Source organism: Balaenoptera borealis (assembly GCF_965194805.1).
Source record: "Balaenoptera borealis genome assembly, chromosome: 12".
Classification (NCBI taxonomy): Eukaryota; Metazoa; Chordata; class Mammalia; order Artiodactyla; family Balaenopteridae; genus Balaenoptera; species Balaenoptera borealis.
The window spans coordinates 86,579,130-86,600,545 of NC_138869.1; the positions used below are offsets into that span (position 1 = coordinate 86,579,130).

Below are 21,416 nucleotides of genomic sequence, written 5' to 3' on the forward strand. Positions count from 1 at the left end.
AGTGACAGGAGAGTTGGTTCTACATTGGCTGCTGGAGTGTGTTTGCCGGAGGTGGGGGGAAGTGAGGGTCACATCTGGGCTGTAGGGCCGCAGTGGTGTTTGCATCTGGGTGTGAGCTGGGCTTTCCAGATGCTGAAGGGTGAAGACCAGCAGGGGCCGTGCAGAGTTTACTCATCACTGTGTTATTTCACAGCCTGAAACCACGGCCCTTCGTGGGCCTGAGAGTCACAGGGGTGTTCACGCATCTCCTTCCCATCCCTGCTGCCCTGACTGCTCTTCTTCCAGCTGACTTCCGGGGAACATCTGCTGTCCAAGGTGACACATGAGGAGGGGTCTGGCCACACCCCTGCTCACCAGCACTTCCTCCCATCCTGCCTGCTGCTCCCTTCTGGGGCCTCCTGGATGAAGTGAGAGGACAGCAACTAGGACAGACAGAGAAGCTGACATTATGCTGGTAAAGAGAAAGCAGAACATCTGTCACCAAGAAAAGGACAGGGTTGCCTTAGGGAAGAAGACTGAGTAGTTTCTTGTGCGCTGTTACACTGGCAGCCTCAGACTTCTGCTGGATGTTGACAGGAGGCTGACCTTAATTTCTTGCCATGTAGGACTTTCCAATGCAGCTGCTTCCTTCCTCAGTGCTTGCAAGCAGTGAAGACAGTAGAAAGTCAGCCAGCAAGATGGGGTCTTGCTCTTCTATGATCTAATCTCAGGAGTGACATCCCCGTTGTCATATTCTATTGGTCAGAAGCAAGTCCCAGGTCCCACCCACACTCAGGGGTGGAAAGCCACAAGGTGTGAACCCCAGGAGGCAGGGATCCTTGGGTAGATCCTTGGTATCTCAGAGTCTGTCTGCACTGGGACATTCCAGGTCAGAGAAGCAGGAGCACGAGGTAGTGAGGACTCTGCCACGGATTGCACAGTCACTGAACAGTCGTTGTCACTGTGGGTCCACCTCAGGCAGGATGATCTGCAGAACTGACTTGTGTTTATCACGGCACCGACCTGGATACAAGAATCAATGTTTTCATCGGAAAGGTTTCTCTCCAGGTCTGTGGGAATCTGAGAGGGTCCCCTCTGAATATTTGCCCCCTTACTTTTCAAACCACCTACACCTCTAGGAAAGTGCTGTCACTACAGTCACCCACATTTTTCTTCCCTGTGTCATCCTGCCAGCAAACCCTGGGCTCCCACTTTTCCTCCCATCTTACTTTCCTACAGGATCCCAGAGTCACTCCTTGTGATTCTAGTATGTTGGTTTCTTCCCCTTCATCCAGATTATTTCTTAGTGATTTTCTCTCGTGTTGATTAGTCAGCTTCATTAGGAAATTGTGTTCTCTAACTAACCCTTTCTACTAATTTTTGGACCAAATGGGCCAAGGTCGTCTCTCCAATCCTCAGCTCTCGTCCCACACAGGGACAGGATAAGAGTGGGGCTCCTGGGAAGTCATGGACTGGCACAGACCCTCATCGGGGTGAGACATTTAGGTCAGCAAGCCATAGACCTTAGCTTTCTTTATGTCCCCGGCAGGGGGCACCACACCTGGCACACAGTATGCTCTCAATCAGCTCCCTCCCTCCTGGAAGCTGTTTCTCCGACAACTAATTATAGACTATGTTGCATTTACCAGGCCATTTCACTCCATCGTGAGTTCCTTGATGTGTCACTCACTGAGGCCCAGCGTAGAGCCTGACATCTAGTAACCGCTTAATAAATGATTACTAAATGAGTGTGGGGTTTTCTTTGGTCATTCAACATTTATTTCAACTTACTAATACATGCATAAAGTTTAAAAAATTCATATGACATAAAGGATATACAGTGAAAAGTAAATTTCCTCCTCCATCCCATCCAAAACCCTTCCAAATTCCCTCCCTGGACACAGTAACTGTTACCAGTTTCGACAGTGTAGTAGAGAGCAATTTCATTTTATCAGGTGGTATTTATCACATATTCTATCTGCAATTTTGTTATCAATTAGCAATATATTCTGAGATTATTCTATTTTTAAAATACAAATCTGGCTCAGCTTAAGGTATTGATAATAACAATTCTCCACTGCTGATTTAAAAAAATTTAAGTGTAGCAAAAATCATCTCTCTTCCATAGTAATAGAGTTTTTTTCTGGACAAAGTCACCCAGATTAAAAATACATTCGGGACTTCCCTGGTCGCGCAGTGGTTAAGAATCCACCTGCCAATGCAGGGGACACGGGTTCGATCCCTGGTCCGCGAAGATCCTACATGCCGCGGAGCAAATAAACCCGTGCGCCACAACTACTGAAGCCCGTGCCCCACAACTACTGAAGCCTGCGCGCCTAGAGCGCGTGCTCGCATCAAGAGAAGCCACCGCAATGAGAAGCCCCCGCACTGCAACTAAGCGGAACTAGAGAAAGCCCAGCAACAAAGACTCAATGCAGCCAAAATAAAGAAAGAAAGAAAGAAAGAAATTAAAGTAAAAAAAAAAAAAACATTCAATCTCCACTACTTGTATCCTTTTGATTAAGTTCTGGCCAATATGATGAAGCAGATGTGAACTTTAAAATTTTGATCTTAAAGGGAAGAAACCTTTCTTCCTTCCCTGCTTTCCCTGGTTGCTCCTGGACCATGAACATGGTCTTAGGTACCTTGGGTCATGCCAACAATGGCAACATCCCAGGGACAGCAGAGAAGGAAGGTCAAGGACACCTGGACGCCTGGACATCCTCGCGGTGCAGAGCCACCCTAGCAGCCCTGGAACTGCCTGCCTCACCGTCATGGGAGACACACACAGGCTTCCATCCGGTGAGACCACTGTTATTGGGGTTCTGCTGCACGTACTGAATACATATCGGCAGAACAGGACTTCCCAGGAGTGTGGGGCTGTGGTGGTGTGTTCTAAGATGAGCAGAGATATATTTACAGTGTCACCACTTGGGCTCCTGGGACATTATTGTAAATGGAGAAAGGGAGAGCTGGGCCAGGGTTTGGGGCACAGCACAGGGAGACTGGAGACTGTTACTCTCCTCATCTCTCTAGCCATGGGGTCTGATAGGGGAGCATTTGGGTCACCAGGTGTTAGATTTGGGAGCCTTCGTTTCTTCACTTCCCTTCTTGTCCTTTTCACAGACAGTTCTCTTGACATTCCAGCCAGGATGAGAATCACTGCTGGTGGTCTCTTCCTCCTCCTCCTCCTGTCTGATGGCAGTGACTGTGGAGGCTGAGATTTGGAGGAGAAACTCCTCAGGTAGGGAAAGAATGCAGCATCAATTGTCATTGGGTTCCATCGGGAATCTCTGCTTCCCCAGCCAGGCCTGGACAGCCAGCCCTGAGACAGCTGACCCCGGGTCCCTCATATCTTTTCCCCTGGTGATCCCCAAATATACATTCATCACTTCCCCTATTCTATTTGTTACCAGTGAGTCACTAGGTCCAGCTTATGTTCCAAAGGTATTAGACAGGGGCATAGATACCAGAGGAGGGAGCATCGGGGACCAACTTAGAGTCTGCCAACCACAGGGTGACTTTGGGACCATCTGACTACATGGCCTGTCACACGGCTGAGGCTAGCAATGCAGAGACCAGAATAAATAGAGTTCAAGTCAAAGGTTTTGGGGCTCACTTCACAGGAATCCAGATCAAAATTATATTCCTGAAAAACTGGCCCGATCTTCCAGGTAATTTGGGATTTTTAAAAGAGAGAACTTTGTAGGTAGAAACATAAAGGTAGGAAATGAAAAGAAGGGTAGCAGCGCTGAGAGTTAGCGTTGTCTCACTATCATTGACAACGATCCTTCCAGTTTCTGCAAGAACCACAGTGGTGAGTTAACTGGTATGTGATGTGACCACCACCCCTGCAACCTTTAAGTCTTTGAGGATGACGTTAACTTCTTTCATTATCCCAAGACACAATATTGTTTTTAATGTTCTGTCGTGGCTGAGCTTGGGCGGCTTTTTCAGGGGCTTCCACGAAGCCTTTCTTACTAAAAGCTTTTACTTCACAGGATTAAAAAAAAACAATATGAGTTCTCTGGGTGACATTTCCAATTACAGCTCATAAGCTTGAGAAAACCAAAGGTAAGATGTTTCCAGATTTGGCTAATGCCCTAAGGATAAAAACAATTTTTCCCTCTGGGTCATTACCCCCATTTATATTTTGGCCTAAACAATTATTCTCTTGATACTGTACTTATGGAAGCTTCTTATACTTTATATATTATTTTTATTTGTTTTCACTGGAAGAGGCAGCCTTAAAACAAGTTCTATCACGTTACTGGGAATGGAGTCTCCATGACCTGTTTTTTCACTCCTGCTATTTATCTGGCACCATGGTAGGTGCTAGAATACAAGTCCACCTAAACCAATGATACTTTATCTCTTCTGTGAGCCAGTGCTGGTTTGTGAAATGTTTGCTCTGAGCTCACAATAAGAAACATACAGACATTGAAAGTGAGTGTAAGCAAGTAAACTTCTACCTTTATCTTGACCCAGACTGGTAATTGCCAAGAAAAAGATGAGCATTTATATCCTGTCATTGGATCTGCTAAGACAGTTGGATCATTAGTTCCTCATGGACCAGAGATTGAGTAACTTGCTGTCTAAACTAGTATTGATACTTTTTGGTGGGGATCACATGTAAACTGATAAGTGATATGGATACTTTCCCCAGAAAGATGTGCATGTACAAAGAAATAGGAAACTTAGTATAAAATGTCAGTGTTTATGTATGGATCCCATGAAGACTTACAGATCTTGTTTTTTTAAGCTTAGAAAGAGACAAAGGTAGGGAGAGGACATTCTGAGTAATCATTTCATTATTGAAAAATGCACTCTGCTTATCTGAGTATAAACTGGAGTACACAGAAGCTGGACCCCATAACAGAACATCACAGAAGAAGTTGAAAGATGTCATTTATTACTTATTCATCCATCCAACCTGACTGCTTACAATGTACCAGGTCAAGTTCTCGTCTAGGTCACGGCTGCAAAAATTGAAATTTGTCATTCTTTTTCCCTTCCTCACCTTCAACCTCCACCCCTAGAATCTGTACCCTCTTCCCAAGTTAGGGGAATTTCAAACTTGAAGATCTTGGTAGGAGGTAGAGGCCACCTCCCTCCTTGAGAGAAAAACCTGCTTCCAAACATTCTGGCAGGTTGAAACAGCCTGAGGCCCCACCAGGCAGGTGACCCCATGCTGGACTCTGACTCAGGACATGGTGACACAGGGAGGCTGGAATTGTGCTGAATGCTTTGGCACATGTGGCAGAGGTGGCAGTAGTGTCGTCCAGTTGTCAGGAGCAGCAGAGACAGCAGGCCTAGCCGCAGGGTGCATTGTCCAGCATCAGGGCTGACAGTGCCGTGAACAGTGGCATCTGTGCCCACCTGCAGGCGCAGGGGTTCCTCTGTGGGACCCGACCTGGATGGGATTGTGGATTCTGTTCCTGGCTGTGTACTCTCAGGGCTGTTCTGTGGCTTTTTCCTGAAATAAAACAAAACTACAATCAATCTCTCTTTCTCTCTCTCTCTCTCTCTCGTTCCATTTAGAACAATTTGAAACCCTTTTTTCCCCATAAAGAATTGCATGAGAATACCATGTAGCGAAACTCTGAGAGAGCAGGGATTCAGAGACTCTTCCCCGCTGCTTTACTGAGATATGATTGATCTACAATATTGAGTAAGTTTATGGTGTACAACTTGTTGACTTGATACACTTAATATTGCAAAATAATTACCACCGTAGCATTAGCTTACAACTGTATCATGCCACATAATCACCTTTTTCGTGTGTGTGGAGAAAATTTAGGTCTACCCTCTTAGCAACTCAAGAGCTTTTCTTTATGCTGAGTGGATAACTGCTTCTTAAATTTTCCACCTGGCTATACTGCATGGTAGAGAAAACATGTATCTCCCAGAAAATGTCCTGACTTTTTCTTCCCAGGGAAAAACATTTCAGTGCCGATTTAAAACCCCTCCCCACCCTGATTACTCTCTGATCACTGACCTCTGTGGATTCCAATCTGCCTGAGCCTCAGGACTGCTTGTAGGGATTGTTGCAAAGTACTCAGGCCTCTTCCCCGACCCAGCATCTCAGAATGTGGGCATGGAGTCCAGGAATCCCTTATGAACAAGCCCTACAGGTGAGGCTGATGCACAACCACGTGGGAATCCTGGTCTACATTGTTGCTACTAACTGTGTGATCTGAAGACCAGCAACCTCAGCACCAAACTTGTTTAAAATGCAGATTCTCACGCTCCCTTCCACCTGAGGTGTGCAGGTGATGCACAAGGAAGATCGGGACCCCCTGGTCTCTGTGCCGTCTAGACTCGGTGTTCAGAACCGTGCGGTCTGCTCGGGTGTGTGGTCTGATCAGATCGCATAGCGCTGGGGGGTCCAGGGTTCAGTCCTTGTCCTTCCTCTTCTGTAGCCAATTCTCCCCTGGTGACCTCATCTGTTCTCAAAGCTTTAAACCTCATTTATAGGGTGTCACCTCCTCCAACTATTTCTCCAGCCAAGTCATCTCACCTGAACCCCAGACTCAGTTTGCACTTACTTTCCTAAATCGAATGCCAATGCTGCCGCCTCCTCAAATGTGCTGCTTCCAGAGTCTCCCCACTTCTGCGGAAGGTGCCCCACATGTCTACTTGCAAATCTCAAAATTTAGGGTCTCCCTTCATTCTGCTTTCTTATAACCCAAATTTAATCCATTAGGAATTGCTGTAAAACGTCATTTTCAGAATATATCCAGAATCCAATCAGTTACTATTACTTTCCCTGCTCACACCCCAGACAAGCACCAGCATCTCCAGCCTGGACACTGCACCATTTCCTACAGTTTCCTCTATGGAATCTCTTGCCCTTCACCTCCTGATTCTGCCCAGCAGCCAGATGTTTCTAGAGAGTAGTCACACCAGGTCAATCTTCTGTTCAAACCATCTTGTAAACTCCACATCTTACTCAGACAAAATCAAAACCCTTCTAATATTGTCTAGGTCTATATGATCTGTCCGGACACTGCATCTCATCTCAGTTCCTCTCTCCTCCAGCTACAATGGCCTCCTCACTCTTCCTTGAGCACACAGACACTCTCCTGCCCTAGTACACTGGCACTGGAGGCTCCCCTGCCTGGAGAGAACTTGCCCCAGACATCCTCGGGGACATTCCTTCATGTCCTTCGCATCTTTACTCAAAGGTCACCTTCTCAATGAGGCCCACACTGACCGCCCTAGTAAAACAGCCACCTTCCCTGTCCCCACACACTTACACGCTGGGTCACCTTCCTCAAAGCACTTACCAACTTTTAATGTAAACACTTCCCTCACTTACTAGTCTCAGAGTGCACACTCTGCCCTTTCCCCTAGAACATATACTCCACATGGCTGACAAGTTTTGTCTGTTGTTAGTTCCCTGAGGTTTTCTAGATGCAAAAATAGTGTGTCATGTATCTGGCACACAAAAATATCAATTGAATGAATCATCAGTGTAGAGCACCTCCCTATTCTAGAGACAGTGTCTTTATTAACGTGACCTCAGGCCACATGCTGTCTTGTGGCAGCTACAGCACAACATCCATTTGCAATGACATCAATGCCGCCTGTACTTTTCTCACAAGGGCTGATCTCCCCTCCCTCCCTCACCAATCAGTCTGCACACCACACACCATGCTCCTTCTCGCTTCAGAAAAGAATATCCTGCACTTGTGTGTCCTATATTCCAACGTACCCTGACTCTGTTAGGCTCTGCTTTCTAAATCCACCAGTTTGGATTGGAGTCAGCACTAGGCTTAGAAGATCTACCTAAGGGCAGAAGAGGGGCCAGGCTGCAGAGAAGAGAGAAATCCAGCAAGAATTAAGTCAAGATGAGAGACTAGTGGGTCCCTTCTCTTTGCTAATTCCAGAATCTGGTTCCTTTAAAAAGATGGGGAAAAGTTGGAAAGAAGAATCCAGCAAACATCTCTAGAAGGAGGGCAAGAGCTGGTTGAGGCTGAAAATTGCTCTCTTGATACTACTGAGAATCCTGTGTGCAGGGCCCCCTTGGACTTGTGGGGACAATGACAGGCAAAATGACTCCTGCTGCTGTCAGAGATGGAGACACCCAGAGAAGAATGAGAACAGAACTCTGCACATGAAAAACAAGTCATTAATCCAACAACAACAACTAAATAAGCAAAATATAAACACACACGATAAAGACAGGGTCCGAGGATGGGACCAAAGCCTGAGCCAAGGCTACCTGGTTACAGGAAGCCCTTGCTGCCCACAGTCCTGGAGACAGCACAAGGCCCAGGTGATTTCTGAGCCTCTGAGATCACAGGTCCTGGTGGGACAAGGTTCTACTGAAGTGACGAGGACAAAGGAACAGAGAAGATGACCTGGCAAAGCAGTGACCACATCAAAGCCCATGATGCAGTGAGCACGGAGTGGGCACAGGCCGCGTCCACGCTCAGCTCCTCACAGCCTCCTCCTGTCCCACCTGCGACAGGCTCAGCACAGCAAACACACAGAATCTGGAAGGTTCTCAGTGCTTCCATTTATTTTCTCTCTCAAACTTTAGGAATCCTTTCCTTTATTATCCCATCAACCCCTCATGGCAAGAATTAGAAAAAACAAAATTCATATATAGATTTTATTTCCAACAGGCAAGTAGGACATTATTACTCAGTGCAACACGAAGTTAAGACAGGGATGGAGGTGGCCCAGCCCTGCCTCTGCTGGAACAGGCAAGTGGATCAGGGAAGAGAACACAGGTCAGGGTGGGAAGAGAACACAGGTCAGTGTGGGGAGAGGTCGTGGTGGGCACGGGTGGGCCAGTCTCCCCAACTCCTCACATTATGCTACGAGGAACACAGACACATTCAGATGCAGCTGCAGAAAAGAGGAGTCACAGGATCTTAAGCCACAAAGTGGGACCGTGGATCACTCAGTCCCCACGAGGCTGCTGTCTCACACTGTGAAAGAAAATAGTCATGAACAAATTCAGGTCAGTCATGTAAGTGCCGACCTTCCCAACAGCCCCCCACATGCTCAGATGTCCCACTCAAAGATCCCCACCACCCGGGCCATCCCCTCGGTCCCAACACCTCTCCCAATCTAGGCCCTCCAGGGTCTCACCTTTAGGATCCGTGAGAGACACATCAGAGCCCTGGGCACTGTCACTGCCTGGGGAAGAACAAAACCAGAACGTGCTCAGGACCCACAGGAGAGAAACTAGAGAAGGAACTTTAGGAGGGTGAGCCCCCCATGGCCTCCTGTCTGCGCCCTCACAAGGGTCTCAGGAGTCACACCCCCTCCACACTCACTTGCAGCCTGAGCGTAGCTCCTTCCTTTTTCACCTGTAAGAAGAAAACATCACGTGAGAGGCCAGGGAGAAGACAGAGTCATGAGACCCTAGAGGAACCCCCTAGTCCTGGACCACAGAGAACTTTCCAGAACCGTTGACCAAAACCCATGATAGGATCAGGAACACGAAGAAAGGAGATGTGGGGGGACTGGATCAACTTCTGCTCTCCTGGGGGTCTGTCCTCAGCAGGGACCTTCCCTCTCTGACCTTCAAGTGCTGGTAATCTGGTCCCCAACTGGAATTATGAAGGTGAAAAAATCTTTCATTTCCACATGTGCTTTACAAAAGGGTAAGTGCCAGTCTCCAGACTGGCAAGCAATGTTTCTGAGTGGTACTGCCCAATAAAAATGCAGGCAAACTTCTACCTGGGCTTGAAACTCCCCAGTGAGACAAGAAAACTCAGATCCCTCCCTCCCTTCCCTACCTGAGTGCTTCTTCCTCCAGATCACAGCTCCAGCCACCACGGCTCCAGTGACCACCAAGAGAACCAGGCCAACGATGAGGCCCATGATGGGGACGGTGGGCTGAGGAGGTTCTGTGGAGGAAAGGGAAGGGGCCCTGACCTCAGGCTTGAATCCCGACCTTGCTGAACGTGTCCAGAAGGGCTCCTGCTTTATCTGAGAAGAAGCTACACCCCACCATGTCCCTCCTTACCCCATCTCAGGGTGAGGGGCTCCTGAAGCCCCTCGTGCTGCACATGGCACGTGTATCTCTGCTCCTCTCCAGAAGGCACCACCAGGGCCGCCCACTTCTGGAAGGTTCTGTCCCCTGAAGGCCTGGTCTCCACAAGCTCCATGTCCTGGGTCTGATCCTCCCCATCACGCTGCCAGGTCAGTGAGATCTCCTCAGGGTAGAAGCCCAGGGCCCAGCACCTCAGGGTGACCGCACGGTCAGAGATGGGGTGATGGGTCACATGTGTCTTTGGAGGGTCTGAAGAGGAAGAATCAGAAAATTCACACTTTGGGTTACCTTCATGGGCCACTGAAGCAGCATCATGTGACCATCCTGAGAATGGACAGCACAACAGGTTTGAAAAGAAGCAGGAAAAACACCAGACACCAGCCTGGACTCCGGGGTCTGGGAAAATCTCCCAGTCCTTGGAAAGTTCTAGAATAAGGATGAAAGCCAAGGTAGGAGGCTCCATGTAAAGGGGAGAATACAGAGCAATGGTCCTGACTTTGGTGGAGGCTGTATGATTCAGAAAAGCTGGAGTCAGGCCTCCTAAGATGTTCTCAGGCTGAGAACGGGCCTTGAGAGAGAAAGTCATGGTTCACAAGATGGAGGTCGGGGTCAAAGGGCGCCGCTGGTCAGTTATTTCAGGGATGGTTTCCTGCTTCCTCCCCAAGGAGACTGGATTCCTTAACTGTCTTTCAGAGAAGTGAGGCCACCGGTGAATCATTGTCTTGTACAGAATATGAAAACCTGGGCGGATTCCTCCCTCTCCCGACAAGAAGTTGGGCGCTGTTCCCACAGGGACCCCATTTCCTCCCCTTGTGGGAAGCCAGCTCCAGCCCGAGGGGAGACCAGGGAGGCCCCGCGGCCCCTCGTACCTGCGCGCTGCAGCGTGTCCTTCCCGGTCTCCAGGTATCTGAGGAGCCCCTCCACACACCTGCCCTCCAGGTAGTTCCTTTCTTGCTCCGCAGCACCGGCCGCCTCCCACTTGCGCTTGGTGAGCTGAGCCGCCGCGTCGGCCGCGGTCCAGGAGCGCAGGTCCTCGTTCAGGGCGATGTAATCGGCGCCGTCGTAGGCGTGCTGACTGTACCCGCGGCGGAGGCGACCGTCCGGCCCCACGTCGCAGCCGTACATCCACTGGACGGTGTGAGACCCTGACCCCGCCCCGACCAACCGCAGCGATTAAACCCAAACTGAAAATGAAACCGGGTAAAGTCCCGCCGTTTCCTCCCAAGTCGGGGGGCCGGGCGGGTCCCGCAATGTTGGGGTGACCCTCGGACCCGGAGACTCGGGGCGACGCCGGCCCGTCCCTGGGGATGGGGGTCGTGACCCGGACCCGGGCCCGCGTCGCTCACCGGCCTCGCTCTGGTTGTAGTAGCCGAGCGCGGTGTGCAGGTTCGCTCGGAAAGTCTGTGCGGCGTCCTTGAAGTTCCGCGTGTTCCGATCCCAATACTCCGGCCCCTCCTGCTCCACCCACGGCGCCCGCGGCTCCGTCCTCGGATTCGGGGCGTCGTTGTCGAACCTCACGAACTGCGTGTCATCCACGTAGCCGACGGCGATGAAGCAGGGCTCCCCGCGGCCGGGCCGGGACACCCCGGTGTAGAAATACCTCAGGGAGTGGGAGCCTGGGGGCGGGGAGGGGTGACACCCGGTCCGACCCTCCTCCCGGCGCGGGTCCCGGGTCCGAGGTGACGGGGCCGGGAGTGGGGAGGGGGAGAGGGGCTCGTGAGACGGAAAAGGTGTGGAGGTCGGAGAATGGCCGGCACCTCGGGGGGAGAGAAGAGGGGGCGGGAAGCCAGGGAGGGACAGGCGGGGACCGGGGTGAGGGGGCGGGTCTGGGCCGGGGGCGGCGGCGCGGCTCCTTCCCTGGGAGTCCTGCCCCCCCGACCCCCGGGGTCCCCTCGCTCCTCCCCGCAGAGGCCGTTCCCTCCCGACCCCGCACTCACCCGCCCAGGTCTCGGTCAGGGCCAGGGCGCCTGAGAGCAGCAGGAGGAGGGTTCGCGGCGCCATGACCAGCATTCTCGGGATCTGAGGAGACGCTGAGTCCCGGCGGTTCGGTGGAGACTTTATAACCGGGAGCTGCGGGGACGCTGATTGGCTTCTCCAGAAACCGGACACGCAATGGGAGTGAGAAGTGGGGCCGCGTCACGAGTGTCCAGGCAGGAGGGCCCGACACAGGTTGTGAGAGAGAAAGTGAAACTCGGGGGGACGGGGAATCCCCACCACGGAGCGTCCCCGTCCCAGAGACCGCCTGACACCCTGAGAGCCTGAGAACCTGGCCCTCCCGGGACCTGGGACTGTGCCTGGCCCTGCTCCTTCTGCTCAGAGAGCTCTTTGTCACACTGTCTCCCTGAGTCCTGGGCCGGGGACTGTGTAGTCAGCGATTTTCACAACATTGTGGTCAGAATATTTATACAGTCTTACAAACTAGTGACGACCCCAAAGATAATTTTGTTTATGTGGATACTTCTATCGATACTTTCCAAAGTAGAAATAATAGAGTTAAAAATTTTTAAATTAATTTATTTAGAATAGTATTAATAACCCATGATTTAATATGAAAAATAACTACTTCCCAAAATAAACACGGTAGTGGGAAAAGTGGAGCTTTTCAGGTTTTTATATTGTTGCAAGTCTCTCTCTTTCTTGTCTGTCTCATTAGAAGACCCCTGGATGTTCATGTTTGCTTCTGCATCGAATCCGTTGTTTTGATTGAAGTCTATGAAAATAAAAAGGCGCACACATATGTAGGAGTAGTATTTTTAATAACCTTTTCAGACAGTCATGGATGTTAGTCTTTGATACAAAACTAAAACTACACAAGTGGTAGTTTCTCAAAGGTTATTTTCAATATAAAATATTGAAACAATATTATTAACTATTTCCTATTCTGTTACGTTAAAATCCATAACCCTATTTTGCACCTTGAATGTCTCTTGTACTAACGTAAGATTTTAAAAAAAGTAATACGTTGTTTCACTAAGTTATATAGATCTTCCAGTGTCATTCATTCTTTCAAGCAAACATTGTATTCCATGAAGAAGAGGGTAGTTCAGGTCACACAAATGGTTTTCCTTGGGACATAGTACTTTGGAATGTAGCAGAAGGGCTTGATGGGTACTTCCCATGTCATCTTAGAAGATAGTTTTAAAATGTGGACTTAAGGGAGTTCCCTGGCAGTCCAGTGGTTAGGACTCAGAGCTGTCACTGCCATGGCCTGGGTTCAAGGGTTCAATCCCTGTTCAGGGAACTAAGATCCCACATGCTGTGGGGCGTGGCCAAAAAAAAAGTGGATTTAAGGATGATTTAGGAAACAAAAGAATTTTTACTTATTTTTTTAAGTTTTTTTTATGAGGTATAGTTGATCTACAATGTTGTGTTAATTTCTGCTGTACAGCAAAGTGATTCAGTTATACATGTGTATATACATTCTTTTTCATTTTCTTTTGCATTATGGCTTATTAAGGAAAGATAAAAATTTGTAATGCATCAACCAGAATGTTTTAAAGCAAACCTGCTTTTTTTTTTCTGCAAGTAATTTGTGGTGAAAATAATTATATTGCCGTTTGCTACAGTAGTCTCCATCACTGCTAAGTTATACCTCAAAGGAAATGTCAACATAGTGGAAAGTCAAATAATATCTTAGTAATGCTATGAAAGTAGGTTCCACCTCGTGGATCTCATGAAAGGGTCTCAGTGACTTCAAGCGTTCCACAGATCACACTCTGAGAACTGCTGTTCGAATAAACCTGGGAAAATCTCCTAACGGGACCCTTGCCTTTGCCTCCTCTTCGTTTTGGAGAATCCCTCTCCCTGAGCTGGACTCCCTGCCTCCCCACACTTAGCTGAGGGCCCTGCCCCTGGGCTCCTCTAGGAGAGAACTCACCCCCTAGAAAGTGATGCCAGAGAGTGTCCTCAGTCTGGGAAGGGAGGTAGGGCAACAGGTGTTTCCCCTTTGGACCTGGAAACAGTTTGTGCCTGAAGGCACCACACCCACTCATAACCTAGTTTGGTTTTGTTACACACCAGCTAAGTATGTATTCATATCCCAGACAGAAATCTGACATCGTCTCTAAGAGAAATAATATTGGCCCTTTCATGGGTCCAGTATATCTGACTTGAGGCCCAGAAAGCATGAAGAGCAGTCCTGTCCAATAGAATGTTCTGTGGTGAAGGAATTGTTCTATATCTGTACTGTCAAAATCAGGTAGCCACTAGCTACAGGTCACTATTTAGCACCTCAAAAGTGGCTATTGTGCTGAGCACCTTAATGTTATTTAGTTTAAATAGCCATATGTGGCTAGTAGCTAGCCTATTGGGCATTGCATAACCATAATGTTCTTAATTTCCAGTCTCTTCCCCCAAAAAGATACTGTGTGACTCATAGGTTGATGCATATTAAAATAACCTTCATATGGAAACCATGGATTTGTCTATGTGGGTCTTAGATAGATCCTTAAAATGCAGCATGCGCAGAAAGTTTCATTAACATGTATTTTAACAGCTAGAGTGTTCAGACATTAAGGACACCATGGTTTATCACCTTAAGGTCATATGTGTTCAAAACTGCCCATCACTGGAGCTAATTCTTGTCTTTATTACCTTGAGCTCTTGTTGTTCTTTTCATTAACCTGGTAAACATAAGCAGACACTGAAGTCTTCACTTAGCCCAAGAGAAAGTATTTACTCAACACAACATATATCAAATACCTTGTAGGAGCTGTACATACTTGTAAAATTATAAAGCAGGAGATGTAAACCTTAGAATCTACCACCTTAGAATTCTTTACTGACTGCTCCTGCTATTCGTTCCCCCAAATTCAATCAATTCTGTTTCCCTTCACGCTTGGACCCCTCTTTCCTAGACAAAAAAATACATGAATTTTTTACACTTGGGGAATGAAGAGTTGTATGGCCCAAAGATGAAAAACCACTAAAAAATCATAAATTTTCTCTATGTCAACCAGACATTCACAAAGATACTAACATATGCCCCTATCAAACTCAAAGACAAAAAAATTGACAAACAGGTAGCAATGTTTTTCAGCCAAAGACCACCAGGAGAAAATCTGTGGCCAAACAAGTTGGATTTATTACTGGATGCAGCGAGGAGGGAGATGACACACCATCGGGGACCATGGTGTCTTAGTGTGAGGTGTTAGATAGAACATATACAGGATGTGGGCTCTGGTTGGGTGATTTTGAGGAGGGTGTATGGAGGAGGGGCTCACTCTAGATTGGGTGTTGTCAGGAAGTGGGGGCAATTCTATGACTGGGCATCTCAGTGCATCTTCCCTGTAAGGAGGGAAGACTAGAGTGAGGATGCAGCTGTAATCGGAAAGAAGCCGTGGTTGCTGGTATCAGCACAGGGAGAGGTTTGATACATTGTGAGGTGCACAGTGCTGCCTTGTTTGGTCTGTGCTTGGACAAAATGATGTTGTGGTCTTGTTTTGTCTCACTGTATCATGGTCTCAGGTGTCCTTGTCTGATGTTGATGTTCTGTGAGGTGACGTATGTCCAACAGGAGAAGAACACAGCTGCGTGGTGTGCACCAGCCCAGCTTCTGACAACGCTGAGGCCTAAGGTAAATGTCAGACCAGTTTCTGATGTTGGAGGCTGCTTTGTCCTTCCTGAATTCAGTGTTTTAAAGTAACTAAATCCCAAACAAAACATAATTAAAGTGTATTAGAAAACAATTTGGAAAATAAGAAATGCAAATGTCAAACAAATATATAACAAATAAATATAAAGAAAAATGCAAATGTGGAATAAGAAATGGGAATAAATTAAAATCTATCATCTTGGCAAAGATAACAGTATGAGGAGAGTATTGACAGGAATTTAGGGAGAATATACTGTCATAAAGATTGATGGGGGGGCTTCCCTGGTGGCAGCAGTGGTTAAGAATCCGCCTGCCAATGCAGGGGACACGGGTTTGAGCCCTGGTCCAGGAAGATCCCACATGCCGCGGAGCAGCTAAGCCCGTGTGCCACAACTACTGAGCCTGTCCTCTAGAGCCCGCAAGCCACAACTACTGAAGCCCGCGCACCTACAGCCCATGCTCTGCAACAAGAGAAGCCACTGCAACGAGAAGCCCGCACACCGCAACAAAGAATAGCCCCCGCTCGCCGAAACTAGAGAAAGTCTGTGCGCAGCAGCGAAGACCCAACGCAACCAAAAAATAAAAAAATAATAATAAATCAATAAATTTATTAAAAAAAAAGATTGATGGGATTGAAAACTGGTACAAAAATTTTAAAGGTCACTATGCAAAACGTCCCAATTTCAGTATATTTACATTAAAAAAGTTTTTAAATTTTGTATTGGTGTATAGGTAATTTACAGTGTTGCAGGGTGTTTTGTTTTTTTAGGTGTACAGCAACTTGACTCACTTATGCATAGACGTATATATGTCCTTTTTTGGGTTCTCTTCCCATATAGGTTATTATAGAGTGTGGAGTAGGGTTCCTTGTGCTATACAGTGGGTCCTTGTTGATTATTTTATAAATAGTAGTGTGTATATGTTCATCTCAACCTGCTCATTTTTCCCTGCCCACCACCTTTCCCTTTTGGTAACCATAAGTTTCTTTTCTAAGTCTGTGAGGCTGTTTCTCTTTTGTAAAGAAGTTCATTTGTATCCATTTTTAGATTCCACCTGTAAGTGATATCATAGGATACTTGTCTTTTCCTGTTTCACTTCCTTCCTTGTGGCTGGAAATGGCATTATTTCATCCTTTTTATGGCTGAGTAATATTCCCTGTGTATATGTATCCTATCTTCATTATGCATTCATCTGTCCTTATACACTTAGGTTGCTTCCATGTCTTGGCTATTGTACATAGTGCTGCCATGATCGTTGGGGTGCACTTGTCTTTTAAAACTACGGTTTTTGGGCTTCCCTGGTGGCGCAGTGGTTGAGAATCTGCCTGCCAATGCAGGGGACATGGGTTCGAGCCCTGGTCTGGGAAGATCACACATGCCGCGGAGCAACTGGGCCCATGAGACACAACTACTGAGCCTGAGCGTCTGGAGCCTGTGCTCCGCAACAGGAGAGACTGCGATAGTGAGAGGCCCGTGCACCGCGATGAAGAGTGGCCCCCGCTTGCCGCAACTAGAGAAAGCCCTTGCACAGAAACGAAGACCCAACACAGCCAAAAAAAAAAAAAAAAAAAAAAAAAAAAATCAATCAATCAATAAATAATTTAAAAGGGGTATGTTTATAAAAAAAAAAAAAAAACAAACACTATGGTTTTCTCCAGATCTAGGCCCAGGATTGGGATTGCTGGGTCACATGGTACTTCTATGTTTACTTTTTTAATGAACCTCCATACTGTTCTCCCTAGTGGATGTACCGATTTACATTCCCACCAACAGTGTAGGAGGGTTGCCTTCAATATGTTTACATTTTGACATAGAAATTTCTCTTTCAGAAATTTATCCTGCGAAGATAATCACACATGTTCTCAAAAATATATATTCAAGGATGTTTCTTGAATTGTGGTTTATAAAAGCAAAGAATGGAAACAATCTAAATGCTATAGTCATTGTAATGATGGTAACTATGAATAGGGGAACACTTAATAAGAATTAAAGCAATAATGCCATGTGATTTACATAGTGGGTCAAATTTATTCCTCAAAGCAAACCCACGAGGGGACTTCCCTGGTGGTCCAGAGGCTAAGACTCCGAGCTCCCAATGCAGGGGGCCCAGGTTCGATCCCCATTCAGGGAACTAGATCCCGCATGCCGCAATGAAGACCTGGCACAGCCAATAAAGAAATAAATTAATTAATTAAAAAAAAAGCAAACCCATGAGGCACCCGACATGTGATCCCTTTGTACAGACACAGAGAGAGAGACTCAGAGAGAGGAGACACAGAAGGGGAGACTCAGAGAGGTTAAGGAGTGTATATTTCAAGGCCACCTTGAAACAGGATCTGGAGACACTGGAGAAAAAAATGAAGAACAACAGTTAGGACCTTGGTGATGTGCGACAGGCACTGTGGTGAGGGAGATGGACAGAAATGACAAGGATAAATGTAAATCACTACTGAGCTAAGTGCTGTGAGGAAGAAGTTCATGATATCATGAAAGTAGATAACCAAGAGACCTGACAGCTCCCCTGCCACTATTATCAATAATATTTGAAAGATGTAAAAGATATATGGTATATAAAACAAAAACAGAATTCTATACAATTATATAAAATCATAGAACCAAAAAGGGCTCTTTGAAATTAAAAATAATGTCATAGAAGTGTATAATTCAGTAGATGAATTGAAAAATTACAGTCATACTCACAGTAAGTAATAGGAATAGAAAAGTAATGGCAAGGAGGAGAGAAGACCTATAAGAATATTCCTCTGTCAATCAAGAGATTCCAGCGAGTAAGCAATACAAGTTTCAAAAATAAGGGAGAGTAGGAAATAATAAAAAAAAATTTTCCAGAAAACGTCTCAGAGTTTACAGACAAAAATTTACATCTGGAGTGACCTAAGCAAACTCTTACTGCAGTAGATGAAAACAGACCGACACTAAAAAACATCACAGTGAAATTGCAGAAAGGATGGAAAAGAAGAGACCTTGAAAACTTCAAGAGGCAAAAAACATGGGCCTGGAGGCTAGAAGACAGTGAAGCAATGCCTTCTGAATTCTAAGGAAAAAAATCAGTATTGCCAACACAGAGTTCTATGTTGAGTCAAGATGAGAGGAAGTCCTAGGGTAGCCTAAGACATTTCAGAGTTACAATGTTTTCCTTTCCATGTTCCCTTCTTCAGGATACTGTTAGACAAAGTGCGGGGGAAATGATGGAGAAAACCAACAACAGGGAAACATGGGATCCAGGCAACAGGGAAGCCTTGTAAAATTATACAGTAGGAGATAGAGGCAGAGGGCTGCGCAGAATGAGGCGAAGGAGATCCGGGACGTCAGCCCTGCCCCAGGTGTGCAGGGAACCAGTCTCCGTGTGGCAGCTCTGAGGGCTGTGGGAGAGTGTGTGCAAAGAGGTGAAGTTGGTGGACTATCCGATGTGCTTGAATGTATTCAGAAAGACTTACATTCTGCACAGAGTTTTAGAATGATTTAAACTGAGTACAATATGGGGCTTCCCTGGTGGCGAAGTTGTTAAGAATCCGCCTGCCAGTGCAGGGAACAAGGGTTCGAGCCCTGGCCTGGGAAGATCCCACGTGCTGTGGTTGGCAACTAAGCCCGTGCGCCAGAACTACTGAGCCTACGCTCTAGAGCCCGTGAGCCACAACTACTGAGCCCGCCTGCTGCAACTACTGAAGCCCACGCACCTAGAGCCCATGCTCCACAACAAGAGAAGCCCACACCGCAACAAAGAGTAGCCCCACTCGCTGCAATAGAGGAAGCCCGCATGCAGCAATGAAGACCCAAAGCAGGCAAATAAACTAAAAAAAAAAAATGAGTACAACAAAAGTAAGATATTATTTATTCCAGCAAAATCTTAAATATCCATTCAAGAAAAGTAATCATAGTCTACTAAATGCTCACTTGTGACTAGCATTTCCATCATCATAATAATGCAAATATTGCACACCAAGCTAATCAAAATTACAAAACTGATAGATTTATGATTATAAATTATAACTATTTTGGGAAGACAGGGGTGTGTGAAAGAAAAACCAATTAACTAAAGACGATACATAAAACTGAAAGACAAAGGAGTATTAAAGGCATGCTTTTTAGAGACATAGAAGAAACAATTAGAGAATCAGCTTAAGAACTAAAACAGCTTCTCTCAGATTCAGGAGACGGGGGACATGGAAGATTGGGGACATCAGTCTAGATATCAAGTCTTGTAGAAGTATTTTACTTTTTAAAACTATGTGCATATATCAATTAGCTAAAAATAAAAAGACAACCTAGTAGATGAGAGAATTGTCTTTGGCCTTAGGAATTGTTCTGTTAAGAAGAGTCATAGAAATGGAGCAGTAGTTGGAAGGAAACTGTACACAGAGTGGTGGATGTTTATGGGAGAATTTTGTTTTGATTTATTTAGTTTTGTTTGATTAATTTTAATGGGAAGAACTGCAGCATGTTTGTAGGCAGGGATGAAGGAGCAGTAGAGAGTGGGAAACTGATGACACAGGGGAGGATGGAGTTGGATCCTGTACCCACGCTGAGGGGCAGCCTTAGACAGGAGGGGACCATCCATCATCACTGGTGGGAAGGTGAGGATACAGGTGCAGATGTGGGAATAGGGGAGGAGGAGGATGTAATTCTCTCCTGAGTCCTTTTTTTTTTCTGAGTGAAAAAAAAAGCTCATCATTAAGAACAGGGAGTGTGGGGTGAGTGGAGGGGTCTGAGGGGAAAGGAGGAAATGAGAAATAGCCCTCTCAGGGGTGTGAGAGTGAGCTGACTGGGAAATGGCATCTGGAGAGTGCAGGGTGGGGGCCACTGAGGTCTGGGCTGATCAGCTTAGAGAAATTTCCAGCTCTTGGCCAACAACAGGAGTATGTATAAGAAACTAAAGAAAAATGCAACAAAATATCTCCAAATGTGAGGATTACATTCTTTTCACTTTGTCATTTATCACTTTCAACAGTTTATTACTTGTTTTACAGTGAACATACATTATATCCTATATTACACGTTACACATATACATCATAATAAGAATTTAAAAGCTTTGTTTAAATTTTTCAAAGGAAGGCAAGTGGGCAGAAAAAGTGAAGAGCTGTGGGCACAGAGCTGGACGTGCTGGGCTCCGTGCCTGAGCTCTGGGCAGTGAACTCACACAGCCTTTTCTCCTTTTCTCAGGACCGTGTTTTCTTTGGAGGCCAAGCAGGATTTTTCCCTGCTTTTTTCAGTGTGGTCACTTATTAGGACCTTGTCACCTCTTTGATGCTTTTAAGATGGTTTTTATATTTTACATGGCATTTTCAGCTATTTTCAGTGAGCAGAATTCTCCCTACAATCCAGCCCATCTTTTCCAGTAATGGAATTTCTGTGGCAGAATAGCTCAGTTAAAAGACTTTGGGTGCCAAAGTAGAGAATGTGTGTCCTAATGCATGATCTGAAGAGGATCTGTCAGGTGTTTTACAAGTGCAAGGGATTTTAATGTAATTTTTGAAAGCATATTTACCTACACGGAAGGGAATTGAAAAGGTACTCAAGGGTATACAAAATAAATAATTCATGTTCTCCCTCTCGTCCCCCATTTGCCCAAGTCCTCTACTTGGAAACCATTGCAGTTGGCCATTTCTCATTTTTCTTCTCCCCAAATATATCTATGCATTAATGAATACTGTTATGTCAGTAGAAGAGCTCAGGCCACAGACTGGGAGAAATTATTTGCAAATTCACATATCTGATGAAGGGCTTGTTTTAGAATATACATAGAACGCTTAAACTCAATAATATGAAAACAATTTAAAAATGAAGGAAAGTCTGGACAGACACCTCTTCAA

The 21,416-nt window shown here is 46.3% G+C and overlaps 1 protein-coding gene and 1 long non-coding RNA gene across 3 annotated transcripts in view; both read right to left on the reverse strand.

The window, feature by feature from the left end:
• Positions 1-21,416, reverse strand: part of LOC309607948 — a 208,849-nt gene that overhangs the window by 43,230 nt on the left and 144,203 nt on the right. The window lies entirely within an intron of this gene.
• On the reverse strand, positions 8,586-12,020 carry LOC309607865 (BOLA class I histocompatibility antigen, alpha chain BL3-7-like). 2 transcript variants are annotated; one of them, XM_082346977.1, is made up of 8 exons: positions 11,932-12,020; positions 11,341-11,682; positions 10,864-11,139; positions 9,968-10,243; positions 9,738-9,848; positions 9,273-9,305; positions 9,085-9,132; positions 8,586-8,921 (listed from the first exon to the last, which is right to left on the reverse strand). In XM_082346977.1, exons 1-8 carry the CDS (start codon positions 12,002-12,004, stop codon positions 8,917-8,919), a joined length of 1,164 nt encoding a protein of 387 aa, XP_082203103.1. In that variant the 5' UTR covers positions 12,005-12,020; the 3' UTR covers positions 8,586-8,916. The 2 variants fall into 2 exon arrangements, with proteins under 2 accessions (XP_082203103.1, XP_082203104.1); XM_082346978.1 differs by lacking the exon at positions 8,586-8,921 and having other exon boundaries at positions 8,996-9,132; positions 11,341-11,610; positions 11,932-12,019.

Bases quoted from the DNA above. Each gene is read 5' to 3' on its own strand.
- LOC309607865 (XM_082346977.1), bottom strand. From the start codon at position 12,004: ATGCTGGTCATGGCGCCGCGAACCCTCCTCCTGCTGCTCTCAGGCGCC. The intron at 11,683-11,931 runs GTGAGTGCGGGG...CCCCACTCCCGG, and splicing joins CCTGACCGAGACCTGGGCGG to CCCCGTCACCTCGGACCCGG. The intron at 9,849-9,967 runs GTAAGGAGGGAC...TTTCCTCCACAG, and splicing joins GCCCCTCACCCTGAGATGGG to AACCTCCTCAGCCCACCGTC.